The sequence below is a fragment of the Centroberyx affinis genome, unplaced genomic scaffold (assembly GCF_046629955.1).
Source record: "Centroberyx affinis isolate AG114_WGS23_722 - 3 ecotype Tasmania unplaced genomic scaffold, CSIRO-AGI_Caff_v1 ptg000392l_1, whole genome shotgun sequence".
Taxonomy (NCBI): Eukaryota; Metazoa; Chordata; class Actinopteri; order Beryciformes; family Berycidae; genus Centroberyx; species Centroberyx affinis.
Genome location: NW_027279060.1, coordinates 879,735 through 895,000, shown reverse-complemented (window position 1 = coordinate 895,000; position 15,266 = coordinate 879,735). Strand labels below are relative to the sequence as shown.

General features: G+C 46.0%; 1 protein-coding gene across 1 annotated transcript in view; it reads right to left on the bottom strand.

Moving 5' to 3' along the window:
• Nucleotides 1-14,903, bottom strand: part of kirrel3l (kirre like nephrin family adhesion molecule 3, like) — a 34,476-nt gene extending 19,573 nt beyond the window's left edge. Inside the window, exon 1 of the mRNA XM_071516074.1 lies at nucleotides 14,357-14,903. Within this exon, the coding sequence (XP_071372175.1) occupies nucleotides 14,357-14,396 (40 nt within the window). The 5' untranslated portion in view covers nucleotides 14,397-14,903. The remainder of the gene's footprint in view (nucleotides 1-14,356) is intronic.
• Nucleotides 14,904-15,266: the final 363 nt, after the last annotated feature.

Here is a 15,266-nt window from a genome sequence, read left to right as displayed (position 1 = left end):
AAAATTGCCTCCCCCGCTTGCTTTTTCTAAAAGGCGGTGAAATGAAAACAAAGGAATTCTCTTCTTAGATTCTGTACTGGGACTCTGGGCCTAATGCCCTGGGGTGTCAATTAATTTAGTCTAGGGATTTGCGGCCTACTCTTCCTAATTGAGCCCAGTGGAGGCCCCCTTGGCTCTTCACGATAGGAAGTAGTGCGTTTCATAATTAATACTTTTTTTCTCCTTTATTTTTTATTATTTTTTAATGAGGGTGGTAATGTTGTAAATGTATGCATCTCATTAGAGTAAAAGGGCCATCTATGCTATTGTTCACTGCTGCTGTGCTTGCTGCTGGTGAGATGAATAAGAGAGACAACCTCAGTCAGCAGAGGCAATGGCATATTGAAGCCAAAGCTGTGCTTTTGTGTGTGTTTGAATATAAAACACGGCTAGTTCAATGAGAGTCTCATTAGTGTTGCTTAATATGTGTGCTTTTTAAAGCTTAGAGGTTAATGCCCGACTTGCCTCTATTTCACTGGAGCTCTCTTTAATTTGATGCATAATTCTTTTTTGTCAGCAGCTGACAAGAGCCTCTTCAGAGAAAGCAACTGAGCCACGTTATGAACTCTGCATCCACCAGGAACACAAAGGCACAAAAACAGCTCTAATTAAACCTGTTTTTAATGTTTCTCCTCACTTTCCTTCTCATGTTCACTCTGCATTACAGGAGGTTTTTCTGAACATACCCATCTCCTCATCTCTGTGTCCAGAGCACATAACTCCTGGCGATTAAACAAATTACCTCCTTTCCCAGGAGAGCCATGGATCCAGCGAAAACAATAAGTGTATCTACTTCACAATCCTGCCACTTGTCTGGTCTTACAAACGGCCTTCAAATTGCTGTTTATAAATCAATGTCTGTGGTTACCTCGCCACCAGAATTTCTATCCCTCTTTTTTCTAGTGGTGGAGAAAAGGCAAGTTTTAATTAAACATCAAAATTTTATTCTGTTCATCAGATTACCACTAGCTTGAAACATTCCTTTAAATTACTGATGACTAGGAGCTTCCAGAACACAAGAAAGGGAGGGAAAAAATGTTACCTGCCGACCTCAATACATCCTGCTTTGTGTTGAGAAAAAGAAGGGAAGTGGAAAAACTAATTTCCTGAAACTCCATTTCTTAAGCGTTGATTAGTAAAGGAGCATAATTAGAGTGAAATGTGAAGTCAGGGTTTTTTCAGATTGCACCGCTTCCTCTAGAAAAATCAGGCCATGATTAATGAATAAATGATTAATGAGCGAACTAATTAATCAATTAATTATTAAGCAAGCACTCTGAACAAGAAAAGGGAAGGACTGCAGCGAACAGTGGATATAAGAGACGGTTAGGGTGTGTGTTAGAGAAAGAAGGATTTAGCATAGTCTGCCTGTTTGTTCTGTCAGTTTGTTTTGTCTTCCGTTACAGGCCTGGATGAGGAAGTGGGCGGATGGGGAGGAGGAGATGGAAGACTCAACCCTCATCTTCGACTTCCTGAGTCAGCCGGCACTGTCTTGCGCGCATTGATCTCAAAGTGCTGCATTTGCACGTTCTCCTGCATATCTCGGGGTCAGGTCCTCGGGTTATGCAATGGCGTAGCCTGGCATAACATTTGGCTACCCCCGGTGATGATGTCGCTGGTAGAGGGCCGTCAGAGGCTGCACGACCCGCGATCAGCACCTCTCACCCAAACACTCTCCCCTGTCTGCGGATAACACAAAATTCCCCTTCTCTCTCCAATGTTCTCTCCTCCCCCTGTCTTTAACTAGGACACCCCATCAATCTTTGATAATGTGCAGCGTGGGTCTCTCCTGTGTGACCAGGCTGATGAGACATCACAGCGGGGCTTGATGTATGAAATGTGGGCTCCGAATGTAACTGTGATATACTGGACCGTTTCAAGTCAGGTTTGACCTTTTTTCCCGGATATTAATCGCTGCAGTGAAAGAATATATGTGTGATCTATTCCTCCCCCAGGATCCCTGCACACTTTATTCTCTGGCATAGGCTCTCGCTATACCTTTAGCTAAGGATGGGGGGGGCTTTTTCATGCCTGGCAAAAGTCCCCAGAGCTGCTACACAACAGGATATGGGACACAAAATATTATTTTATAAGAGGAAGGGTTTATTGTGTCTATTAAAATGCAGCATTACTCTATAAAGCTGCATTTTTCCCACCTCCCCCTGACACCCGGAAACACATCCTCAAAGCGAGAACATGAGAGAAGTATCTTTCATCCCTGCATATCTTTCCTGGCGTTTACTGCTGGCCTTATTAACAGAGTTGTGAGTGACAGAGGCAGAGTGTGCTGGGAGAGTCTCGGGGGGGCTTTGATGGAGGCAGGCACTGGAACTGCAGAGACGGGCCGGCAAGCTGAGGGCAAGATCGCGCTAACGCTTATCCGCCCAAAGTGCTTTGTAAAGTTCTTTGTCTATGTCCCCCTTTCCCTTTCCCTCCTTCTCCTTCTTCTCCTCCATATCTTCTAGTCTTTTGTTTTTTCTCTAACGGCCGCTGGCTGGACTAGTGCTGTATTCTGTTCTAATCACAGCATGGAATTGCAGATTTCCTCAGAGTCAACTGGGTGTGAATAGGTCTTTGTCCCGCTGGGTAGGTTGGCTCATTGACTGTGAAACTCTGGACATATGGTTGCTGTGTGCTGGGATGTAGCATGGTAGAGAATGCCGTGGGTTGGGCTCTTGACCCCTGCCTGGCCTTTAACACCTTACCGGCTGCACCGAAGTCTGCGGCTTGATGAACTTAAACACTTCATTGTGCACTCTGTTCTGGGGGTGTTTTCTTTGGGGTTTTACTTGTGGGGAAGGATGTAAGGTTTGCGGTAGGGACAGATGTGTCATGTGTGACTGTTTTACTAAACATAGTAGCGCGCCCTTTCTCGGGCCGCACTGCAAGGACGAACACACACAGACGGACACACACATTGTCTGTGACACACAACATATCTGCTTTGCAGCAGTAATGGAAAGATGGATGGTAACGGTGCCTGTATCTTTGATGGCCAGACTTCTATAGAGAAATCTCCTTTTGTCCTACTGTGATAAGCCTGTTAATTAAGTGTCTAACAGGAACGTCCAGAGTGTCCAATATGGTGACATTGCCACCCAAGTATAACCGCATTAAGCAGGGAAATGAATTCACTATCTATCCACACGTCTGGCCATACAACAAAGACAACAAGAGCAAACTTTTAACTTTCTCTCCTCTCCTCTTCCTCTTTTTCTTTCTCTCATTCTCACTCTCATTCTCTTTCTCTCTCTTTCATACTCTCTCTCTTGCTCTCCATCTCTCTCTCTGCAAACAAGGACTTTCTTTGCAGGTCACATCTACTGAGAAGCCTCAGGTTTGGGGCTCCGATAAACAAGTGGAGCGTTACAGGCTCTTAAGCCCATCTGGTGAGATGATCGATCATTAGACAGAGTGTGGAGATAACTCCCTCAGCTTGCCTGCTGGCTACCACTGATCCCATATCACCCTCGCAGGATATGGTATGAATCACAGGAAGTTGAGATCAATCTATATAGATTGTGCCGCTTGATTACAAATGGAAAAAAAATCCCATTTGGCTTAGCCACCCCAATGCCTCAGAGTCTGTCTGTGTTTGTGTGAGTGTGTGGGGCGTATGGGGTGTGTGCGCCTATGTGCGTCAGAAAATATCTTTTTTTATTTTCTCATTTTACCGATTTCTGATATTTGTTGAGCCCTATGTACAATTTGTCCTACCTCCACTCGTTTACTTTGCTCAGACCATCCTACTCTTAAATCTCCCTTCTTGAGGGAGTCTTCTTTTAAATCTTAATTAAAACAGACTCCAAAACCCCCACCCTCCCAAGGGCTGGCTGAAAGCAGCTTAGAACAATCAAGAGGACGGATTAGAAGTGAGAAGAAAATAAGAGGAGAGGGGGAAGCGAGAGTTAGGGAGGGGAAAAAAAAACAACCACCAGAATGGAATGGCAGAGAAAAATATTGAGAGGAGAGAGAAATGACCCTTCTCCTCCATCCCCCTGATCCTCCCTCCTTCCCCCTTCCCTCTGTCTTTCCCTCTGTCTCAGGGCTCTGGAGTCTTGGCCTGACCTATTGACATTCAGCTTCTCGGCAGATTAAGCAGCGAATGGAGCCTCTGGAAAGGGTAAACACACTGGAGGAACAATGACCAACAGGCGGCAACCTTATTGGATTCTAATTAACTGCCAGGAGAGACGGCTAGGGGCATGTTAAACAGTGCTGTGGGACACAAGTTAGAGCCCCGGAGCTCAAGTACCACAACTCACATCACCTACACTCTCCCCCTCCTTTCTCTTAAATTGTCTCTGCCTCCCTCTATCTCTCTCTTTATCTCTCTATCCTTTGCTATTCCTCTCTCTTTCAATCTGTTTGCCTGCTCTTTCACATATGGCCCATGAGAATGGCAAACAGAGGCTTCTGAAAGCACTCCTCAGAGAGCTATTTGTCATCCCTCTTTCCTGGGCTATCTCTCTTTCTCTCCCCTTCTTTTTTAACAAGGTGGAACGAGACTCATCCCCCAGAGGCAGCTGTTTGAGCGATAAGGTTAAAATAGGCTGAAAAATTGGGCGAGATTATTTGATATTGAACAGATTGAATTATCTGGAGTGAGGGAGAGGGATGGAGGAGAGCAAAATCATTTTTCTGCATCGCCCTCGGGAGGAGCGCTACCAGAGGGAGCACGGAAAAGGAGCGAGGAGCCGAGCCGAGCATTAATGGTCACCAAACTCAAAATACACCCAGTCCTTTTAGACCGTACTCTTTCCCCCAATTAACCGGTGCACTAATTCGAGTGTGAGAACTGTGAGTCCAAGCAGCTCTGCATGTGTGAACTTTCTCACTGCTGTAGTGGGCCCACTTGTCCACGAGTGGTCCCCTGATTAGGCCAGCTCACAATGGTGCTGTGGTTTCCTGGTTCCCCTGTATGGAACCACAAGCACTAATTAGACTGGTCTCATTAATGTGTTAGTGTGAGAGTGGACCCTGGCCATCATGGGGCGCGGCTGACACAGGAGGGAAAAAAAGCACTGCCCCGCTAGAGACAAGCCATCGTCACCTCAGCAGGCACATAAAGCAATTCATTAATTGGTGTGAAACCACACACACACACACGCTCACGTACACACAAGCACATACACCAACACAGACGCACACACTCTCACACCTCAACACAAATACACATACTAATGTTATGGGTATTCCAAGAACCCGTTGCTTGTTAACACATTACCCAGGATCAAAGAGGTAAAGGCTGGAAGGAGAGAGGGAAGAGGAGAGGACCAGAGAAGTCGTTATTTGCAGAGGAAAATTGCAGGCCAGTGTTATGTTTGTCCTTTGGCAAACCTGGCAGAATAGAGGTTTCATCTGTTTCACAAAACGGAGGGTTCTCTTCACTAGTCACCATCATGTGAGAGTCTTTGAAATCCTCGGAGTCTTCTTTTTTTAATCAAAGCTGGAGGAAATGAATCGGACCCTCAGTTGTGATCCGAGCCTGGAGGTATAAAAGGGATCCACATGACCACCGTCCATTTCCACACCATTACAGCAACAGTCATGGCTGTAATGGGCTGAATTGGGCCATTGATTTCTCTCATGCACCCTCTCTTTCACCCAAAAAAAAAACCAGTCTGTGCCAGTTCTGAGATACACCCAGTTCTTTTAACAAAACATCACACGCTCAAAGACCCTGCACACAAAACTTTAACCTCAGCCCAAAAAAAGAAGTCAGACACGTACACACACACACACGCACGCGCACACACACACACACACACACACACACACACACACACACACACACACACACACACACACACACACACACACACACAAACGGCCTATACAATATGTCCCGCTTTGAGTTCCTGGGGAGTGAGACAAAGGACTGAGTTTAAATTGACTTTTAAAGAACTCCCCGAGACAATCAGGGAGTTGACTTGAGCCACTATAGTGTGTCAGAGGACTGGTCAGAGAAAGAGGGGCAGTTAGGCTGGGGTCTATAGTGCAGTGAATGGCTAATCTAAAGTGTGACGGCTCAAGAGCTTCCCTCGGCCAGCCTGAATGGGCCTCGGAGCAGATCTGACTGCCCCCCAGCCTTTGGTCAGCTGTTTTAACTAGCCTGTGATTGAGTGGCTTCATTAAGGGCCCATTTATCTTCCGCCTGTATCACAACCCTGAAAGACTGTTGACACACTCAACACGCCCACGCATAGCCTACACATGAACATGCGCACATGCACAACCGCATATCCAACACACAGATCACAAAGTAATGCCAGATAGAATAACGTGGAACATGGTCCTTTTCAATCATTTGAAAAGATATTACATCCAACATATCTCCCATACTCCATGTGTTTTTGTTTTGTTTTTAACTGTGCTGGTTTCAACTAATTTCTCAACTATTCTCCCTCTTTGACCAGACAGCATACAGTTTCCTCTCAGCTTCACTGCAGCTCCACTGTCTCAGAATGGTACCAGTTCTCTCTAGCAAACTGTGCTACCTGTCCTGGACCTGTTACCCGTGATTCCTTTGAGGGTTTGGCATGTGGCTGTGTTGAAGTGTAATGCCGCCTGATAGAAATAGCAGGCCAGGTCAACCCATGACCTCACATACACAGAAACCCTCCCAAACAAGCCACAACAAACAGCCTTGCGGAGCCACTCTCTGCCTTTGATCTGGAAGAGCAGAGATGAGATCTGTCTCCTTTTTCTATCTCCCCCCATTCGCCCTTTTCTCTTTTTCTCCCCGACATCTCCCTATATCTCTCTTTCCCCTCCTGCTGAGCAGGTGTATTAAATGAGGTGACTATTCCGGCAGCATCGGGCCGCACCTCAAAGTGCAGTCTGTGAAGAGGGCTTTTCTCTCTTATCTTTTATCCCTTCCATCGCACCATCTCCTTTACTCTCTCTTTTCCTTTCCCTTTATCCCTCGATCTCTCTGTCCTCTTTACTCTTTTTAACATGTTCCCTCGCAGTCTTGAATGTGAAAAGGAGAGGGCCATGTCTCTCATCTATTTGAATTCATCTGCACTTCCCTGTCTATCTCCCCCTGTGCATCTCTCTCTCGGTCTATTGTCTATTTAGCTATACGTCTAATTATGCTGTCTCACTTATGTAATTAGCGCAAAAATAAATGGCTGCCTTAGCTTTGTCTCTCCCCCCCATTCCCCCTCCCTTTGCAGGCACTGAGAAAACAAATTATGGAGAACAATAGGTACAAATGGCTTCTGCACCAAACCACATGATGGATGCAGCCTGGGTACCCTGCATCTCATCCCTTCCTTTTTTCCCTTCCTCGCTTGCTCTCTTTGCTCTCCCTCCCTTCTCCATTATCTCCTGCTCTATATGTCTCTGTTTGGAAACTGGGGAGGACTTCAGGAGTCTCTGGCCCAACTACCCTATCATTGTATGGCTGTATCATCTGTCTTCCCTTCTTGGCACTGACACTATATTCACACTGACATCATATTAGGCAAGGTCCTCTTTCCATCTCTCTCTCTCCCTTCCCTCTCTTTCTCTTTCTCTCTCTCTCTCCCTCTCTTTCTCTCTCTCTCTTTCTCTCCTCCTGCTGTTGTCTCCACTGGCACTCTCTTCTCCTCTATCCCCCAGAGCATTCTATACACCACGACTGCAAAGCAAACGCCTGGGACTTTCTAAAGCAAACAGCCAGCATCCTGTGCCGTAGCCCCATCTGTGGATAGTCTGAACAGGGAACAATCAGTCCCTCTCCTCCTCCGCCTCGTTCTCTTTCCAGCCCCCTGGGATCTGCACAACGCTAGGATGCCTCAGTCAGACGGGTGCAATGTGCTGGAACAATGGCTGGACTGCTTCCTCCAGGAGGGGTGTTAGGTTCACCCCAGCCAGCTTGGGAAGCACTTAGCCATGTGCTCCTGCCCTCCTTGCTGCAGCTTCAGAGGAATGTGGCAGGATCAGGAAAGGCCTAAGGTGTTGACTATAGATACATTACCTTCATGTAGAAGCTTTGGGAAGAGGATCCCATACCCACCAAAACCTCCTCCTACACCTTCCTTACCTCACCTTCATGCGCAACCCCCCTCCCCTAACACAAGCACTTTCTGTGTGTCCAAATGTACACCTGAGATCTAATGTTTAGCCTGAGGTTCTGAAATATCCCCCGTCTATTAATCCTCCTCAGACTTTCAGTCAGTTACGCCTTTGTTATTTTCTCACCTCTGCCATGCTGGAAGAAAAACAGCAGGTTTGGTTTACACCAATACAAGCATATCCATTACCTGTAATGCTAGGCGCCTGGCAGTAAATCCCTTTGACCCCTCTCCCTTCCCTTTCTTTCTTTCTCTTTGGCTCTCTCCCTCCCCCTTTCTCCTCACGCTGAGCCCATTGCGGTCTCTGCATCGGCTTTCTTTTGCCAAACAGACGGCGGGAGAGAGACACACCTTACCCTCCAACTGGTTCAACACCACCCACCTTTACCACCCCCACGCCTCACTGTTCCGCACGTCTCCACACAGCTCAATAACATTAACATGTTTTGCCATTGAGGGAGCCACAGTTAAAAGCTGGATCAATAAGCTTTGAGTGACACCCCTCAGTTGATAGCAAATTGGCTGCCTTTTCTCGCAGTCTCCCATGGCGAGTTTCTAAGCCCTGTGCAAAATTCCCTGCAGGAAGAATTGAAATAAAAGACGTTGCTACACTTTCTCCAACCCTTCACCCAGCCTCCTACAACAACACAGAGCAGTCTTTCACGGTGAGGAGGAGGAAGAGACTGAGCCGCGGCTTCCCCGCAGCCAACCCACTATTTTGGTTAATGGTTGAGTCACTAACACAATATTAGCCCTGGCGTTCCAGGCAGTTTGAACTGACAGAAAGGAGAAAGATGAAAAGAAAGAATAAGGAGGGGATCTGGACCTCAGGGGGGTATTGGAGTATTTCCTCCCTCAACAGCATGTGCTGATCCCACCGCTAATCAAGTGGGCAGCAGGCAGGCAATCCCTTGTTTCCTTGAGTGCGTTTTACCCCTAGTTGGTTAAGGAGATGACATGTCCTAAGAGCTGGAGCATCATTAATTAGACAGTTGGACTTTGACTAATCGCTCCAGAAAGGGCACATAGCCCTGAAGATGCCAAACACTCATCTCAGCTTATCATCCTCTGCCCCAGTGTGTGCCCTTGACCTCTGTGTGTGTGTGTGTGTGTGTGTGTGTGTGTGTGTGAGCAACACTAGTTAAGGGCGTTGCTTTGTTGTGCTCCTCATGAGTCACGTCTGGAAGATGTGCATATGCCATAACCCCCAAATATGACCGCTTAATATTTCAGATCTTCCATTCAGTAAGGGCCATTGACAATTACATTTCATATTGTTAGAGTAAAAAGAGCAATACAATAAATAAACATCTACAGTTGAATAAATGTCGCCTGATTGTATTCATGTTTTTTCTTCCTGAGTCCCTTCTTAGCTGCCAGAATCCTCCTCCAACAGAGCTATCTTTAATACAAGGTTAAGGAACACGGCTGGTGAAGATAACACAGGAACAGATATTGCTGCAACGCAGAAGATAAATTTCAATTTGCTGTTGGTTTCTGTGTCTCGGCAGGAGATATGAAATTCTTGTCTTGCAGGGCAAGAATTGATTGGAAAATAAAAATGAATGTGTGGTCTAGTATGTCGGCGATTTTTCTGTTCTATGTTGGTTTCTTGGCTTAGGGTCTTTTGAAATGGTGATACATCTCTCTAGAAGGATGTGACACTTGCATTTTGGGGAGAGAAAAATGCAATCCCAGTCTTTCTTAAAATAGCTGCTACTGTATAAACGTGACTCTTTCCCTTGGGGTGCTGTTTTAATGATTTGCACAGAATTAATCCCAGTTTCTCTCTCTCTATTCTTTCCATTCATAGTGTTTGTAGAGGAGAAGAATAAAAGAGTAAACAAGTTTGTGCTGTCCCCACCAGTCTGCATGCTGATGATACAGCCTGAAGTCATGTAACTGGGGAAGAGGATTCCAGGCAATGGCAGGAAGCTGACACGGCCCCTCCATTGTCCTATTCCTTGTCATTTCCTCGCCGGATCCTCCGACCGCCCCAGAGGAAGACAAGGTGAGGATGTGCAGAGACAGACACAAGGAGAAAGGGAAGGCCAAAAGAGGATAGGTGGGCCGGGGAGAGAAAGGGAGGTGGGGTGGGGGGTAAAGATAATACTGGAAGTTTACACAGTTTGCTACCTGGCCATACTTGGCCTTCCTGCGTTGAGCCGTGCCATCGCACACATCCAGTTAAGTTGCTAACAGCTGATAACAAAGCCTCAGGACACAATGCCAAGTTCTTTATCTGTGTTTACCCGCATGGCAAAGCTGATTAGAGAGAGGCAACATTATGAAGCCCCATTGTTTCCTTTCTCCCTCCAGTTTCTCCTTCCATACACGTAGCAAGTGTGTGGGGTGTGGGGGGGTGTGGGTGGGGGGTGGTTGTCGGTTGTCTGAAGGAGGCAAGGACGACAACAGCATGTGTGCATGACATGTCTTGGGATTAGAAGAAACAGTAGCCCATTGTTAAAGATCCTGATCATCCATTACTGTCTGTCTGTTTGTTTGTCTGTCTGCCTGAATTTATCACCAGATGATTTGTGAAAGCGAAAATGTAGAAACTTTCTACAAAAAGAAAAAAAACAAAAACAATAAAACTGGGTTTCATTGAATTTGTTTGGTTGGAACGCTTAAGAGAACTAAAGGAGAACTAAAATATTCTCGGCTAAAGGTCTACAATATCTTTAACTGAACAAATCCCAGGGATTGTTATACAGTATATAGCTTTCTGCCATAAAAAACTGACCTTTAAGTTTGATTTGTGGCCACAAGTGAATCGAGAAAATCCAGAGATACATTCAATACAATTCCCCAGCAGCACATCCATTACACAGAGCTCACACAGACAGGGAATCAAAGTAGGCCAAAATTCATCTATATCTTTGCCATGAGTATGTCTCCTAAATAATGCAAGACACTTCTATTCAAGACTCAGCTGTGTTCAGATTCTGCTGTGTCTGCACTATTGTGCACCCCGTGTCTAACACTCCTCATCGGCTGGCTGGGGCTCTCGCCTCCAAACTTTCTCTCTCCCACTTACCTACTCTCTCCTCAATCTCTTTTTATCACAGAGGCATAGCAGAAGGTAAGAAAAAGGACAGAAATTCATAGAGGGGGAGAAAAGGGAGAAAACAATAAAAGCTATGAGAAATAGAGAGTATTTGTGTGAGTGTGTATGCGTGTGTGTGTGTGTGTGTGTGTGTGTGTGTGCGTGAGTGTGTGTGTCTGAGAGAGAAAGAGAAATAAGAGGGAGAAAAGGTTAATGATGCTCGATGGTATTCCCCAGTGTTTTCCCGCTGCTTGTCAACTTAATCATCAAGACGCTGGTGACACATCAGAGTCCAATCCCGGCAACAGGCCTCCCCTCCCCCTTCCTCCATCCCCCTCCTCCTCTACGACTCGGTTTCTCTCCTCCCAGCCTGACTCCCTCCACAAGAATTCAAAGAGCGGCAGAGCGGCAGTTCATGAAATATGCACAGTTCCCTAAAACAAACCTCTTGGGCCACGCTGCCACTGCGTCCAGAAACATATCCGTGCTGCACGAGGAGAAGACAAATCTCTGCTAATGGGGAAGGGGAGGGGATGATGGGGTGGGGCGTACAGGGCTTGGTCAAGGTCTATCTCTTTCACTAGTCCTCTGGTTGTGTATGTGTGCGCTTGTATATGCAATCGTGTGGACAGACTTTCAATCCATGGTGAAAGTCTGTCAGCCACCTCCGGCCCATTAAGCAGATAGACTCGCATGCCCCATATTCACACATTCTCCAATCAGGCAAAGGATTTGTGAGAAGGAGGAAGGTGGAAAATTTCCACGGCGTTACACTGTAGTCAGACATGAGTGGCGACATGACTTAAGAAGAAGGGAGAAACTTGTAATCTTGGCTCACAGCCTTTGAACTTAGCCCTAGGAGACGCAAGCGACCCAAAGCAAAAGGTTCCAAAAAAGAGCTCACTGAAGATTACTCAGAATACTGATGCAGTGTGGAATCCAATTCCTCTGGGAGCCCAGGGGACTTTCCGAGAAAGTAAATTATCGGTGTTGTAGAAGGCTACATATACGTACAGATGCATGCTATGTGCTATACACGAATTTCGAAGTAAAGTAATGTGCTGTAGCCAAATTCTTATGCTACATACATTTATGTTTCTGTGTGTACCCATGTTGAGCATCGGTGACTCTAAGAGTGCCACGATGAATTAGAAACCAGGGTCTCTTAGGTTCTAATTAGGGCAGATTCTAGCCTTTTCATTATTTGTGTGTGTGAGAGAGGGAGAGAGAGAAATTGTGTGTGTGTGTGTGTGTGTGTGTGTGTGTGTGGAGGGGGGGGGGGGGGTCTGTGAACTATGCTACTGTCTGGCTACCGCCCCTCCTCATCCAGCTGTTGCTAGTCTGTCAGGGAGCAGTGGCCATCCCTCCCCCGAGCCCTGAATAATGACAAAACCATGTGGAACTGGGGCCGAAGGTAAAGACATACTCACAACAAATGGCATTTATTCGGGCTTCACCATTTGTGATCTCGAAAGCATCCGCTACACTGGTGAAATTGCATGTGATTCTGTCTGCACACCACAGACACTGCCTATGGTGAATTTTCTGTGTACTTTCAAAGCAAAGGAATAAAAGGCCTGAAAGGATTGTGTTTCAAAACACATTTCATTACTCCCCCTTTTGTCCTTGCCTGAGAGAATGGGTGTCAGTGTGATGCTGTTGTGTATTCTGATACATTTAAATTTAATTATACTTTCAAGTGTCAATGCCATACAAAAAACACACTATTAAAAGTCAATAGTTGCTCAGTGCTAATTGCAAGCGTTTTTGTATCAGGACATTTACAGCACTAAATTAATAGAGAGCAAATTATAGGCTACCAGCCATTCAGAGAGCCTTCACATTCACAATGATTATGCTTAGAATATACTGGAAAATATAAATGTTTTCCTACTGTTTATGCACATACACAATGTTCTCTGTCTTTCTGTTTCATTTCTGCAAAACTTAATCCTATTACCAGATTACTTTTAATCACCCTGCACCCAGTGATGTGGTAGCCTGAATAAAAAGGTGCGGGTGAACTATGACCACCAGTGATCACAAGGCAAACAACAATCAACATTCACACAACAATCACCAATTAATATAATTTCAGAAAAACAATAATTTGTGTTTTCTTTCCCCTAAATCTCTCTATCTTCCTGATTTACATCAATTTGAGATTACTATATGATGTACAGTCTACTATGAAATTATATCATGAAGATTCATGTCGGGCTAAGCTACTTAACTAACCTGGGTAAACTATTCCGCAAATAAAAAGGGGGGCAAAAACACAAACGCTCTCTCTCTTGCTCTCTCTCCATCTATCTAGGCTATCTATATATCTATCTCACTCTAAACGCGAGAGTGTGCGCCCCCTATGATAGACCATGCACCCCTTTATCATTTCTGTTTATGAACTATTGTGCTCATGCCTTTCCCCCTATCTACTCATAACCGAACACCTACGCCTCTGCTGGATTGCCACTCACGGAAAAAAAACTTAGTTCATCCACCTTCTCATAACAGCTCAGTAGGCTAAACCTCATTTTCACATGGTTTCATTAGGCACAACCCCATCGGTGTAGTGTTTTGTTTAATGGAAATCAATCTAGAGACCGTTGACTAACTTCGGGGAGAGGAAGATGCGGAGCTCGGCACGGCGGCGGTATATTTTCGCAGCAGTTGCACATTAGTTGTATTATCCTCAGCAGCTCTAATACCCGAGCAATTTCATCCTCACATTAAAACATGAGGGATACCAAAATGAATGAGCAGGGACACACGCACACACTTTGCAGTCTATGGGTATACACCCTCGGGTTCAAAAACCTTAGAAGTTAAACTTTCTAGTCATGCGCCCTGTATCTGTACCCATCCACTAAAACAGATGCGAATGAACGTCTCTCTCACACAGCACAAAGCTTAACAAGAACACACAAAAAAAAAAATCACAGCATCACCGATTTGCGCAGTGCCATTTAACCGCTGCCCCAGGTCTGCTTGCGGACAGTGAAACCTCCTGCTTTAAATATTGGCTCAAATTTAATTAAACATTTCTTGTGAATTACAGCACTGAATTGTAGCACTGCAGCATATCAGTTGCCTGTCTGTACCAGCGCACTGGATGGCTTGACGCAGCGCGCCCGTATGGAGCGCGGTCCATCCTCTCCATCAATACAGAGCTGCATGCAAGAGGATAACAAACAAAAGCCTATCTTACCTGTTACCATAAGGCAAACGAGGAGGTAAAATGCAGTCATTTTATTCGCCTGGACCGCTGATAGTGTTGCGGGGAAGAATTCAATCGCTCCGTCAATGCGACTGTGGTGGAGCTGGTTATGGTCCACCGCGGCACAGGAATAGGCTACCACCGGACGGGCAGTACAAGCGCACTAGGATACGTCTATAAAATCATCCAGTTTCCAAAGCAATGTTTCAGAATGGCCCCCACACTTCGTAAACTCTCAGTTAACAGTGAATCTCCATAGTTGGTAACTTTCCCCACTGCATCAGCTTCCTTTCCAGTGTCCTTTCCCACTCACACTGGCACAGCTTTTAATTCTCGCTGTGCTCTCTAACAGTCCATAAGTGAATCAGGCGTCTGACTCGGTAGGTTCGTCCACGGTCCACTTTTTAACCTGCTGGTGCATGCTGCGCTGGAAAGCGATTTCCCCTCTCCTCCTCGGTAGTGCACAGTGATAAGCTCCGGCGAAGTTGCCTCTCGCCCCCTCCACTGGAGTCTCTCACTCTGTCTCCACTGTAACACACTCACTCGTTCTCTCTCACACACTCTTCCCCTCTCGGTCTCCTCTGGTTTACTTCTCGCTCCTGCTTGCCAATGGGAAATGCGCACTGACAGTCATCTGTTCGGGGTACACCAAACCTGGCAGGATCTGAGTGTGAGGAGTCCCTCTCCCAGTCAGAAACGCCTCAGATCCTTGCCAGGGGGCCCAGCGGCCCCCGCCCCCAGGGGCCCGCTATTGGCTGAACAGGCGCTGCGGGGAGGGCATTTAAAACACTTAACTCGGAGTTAAATGACTGCCGTACCAAATATGTTTTGGGTGGAATGGTCCACATGGTGAACATCCATAGCTTATAATGAGCAAGACCATTAACAGTCGCGATATGGT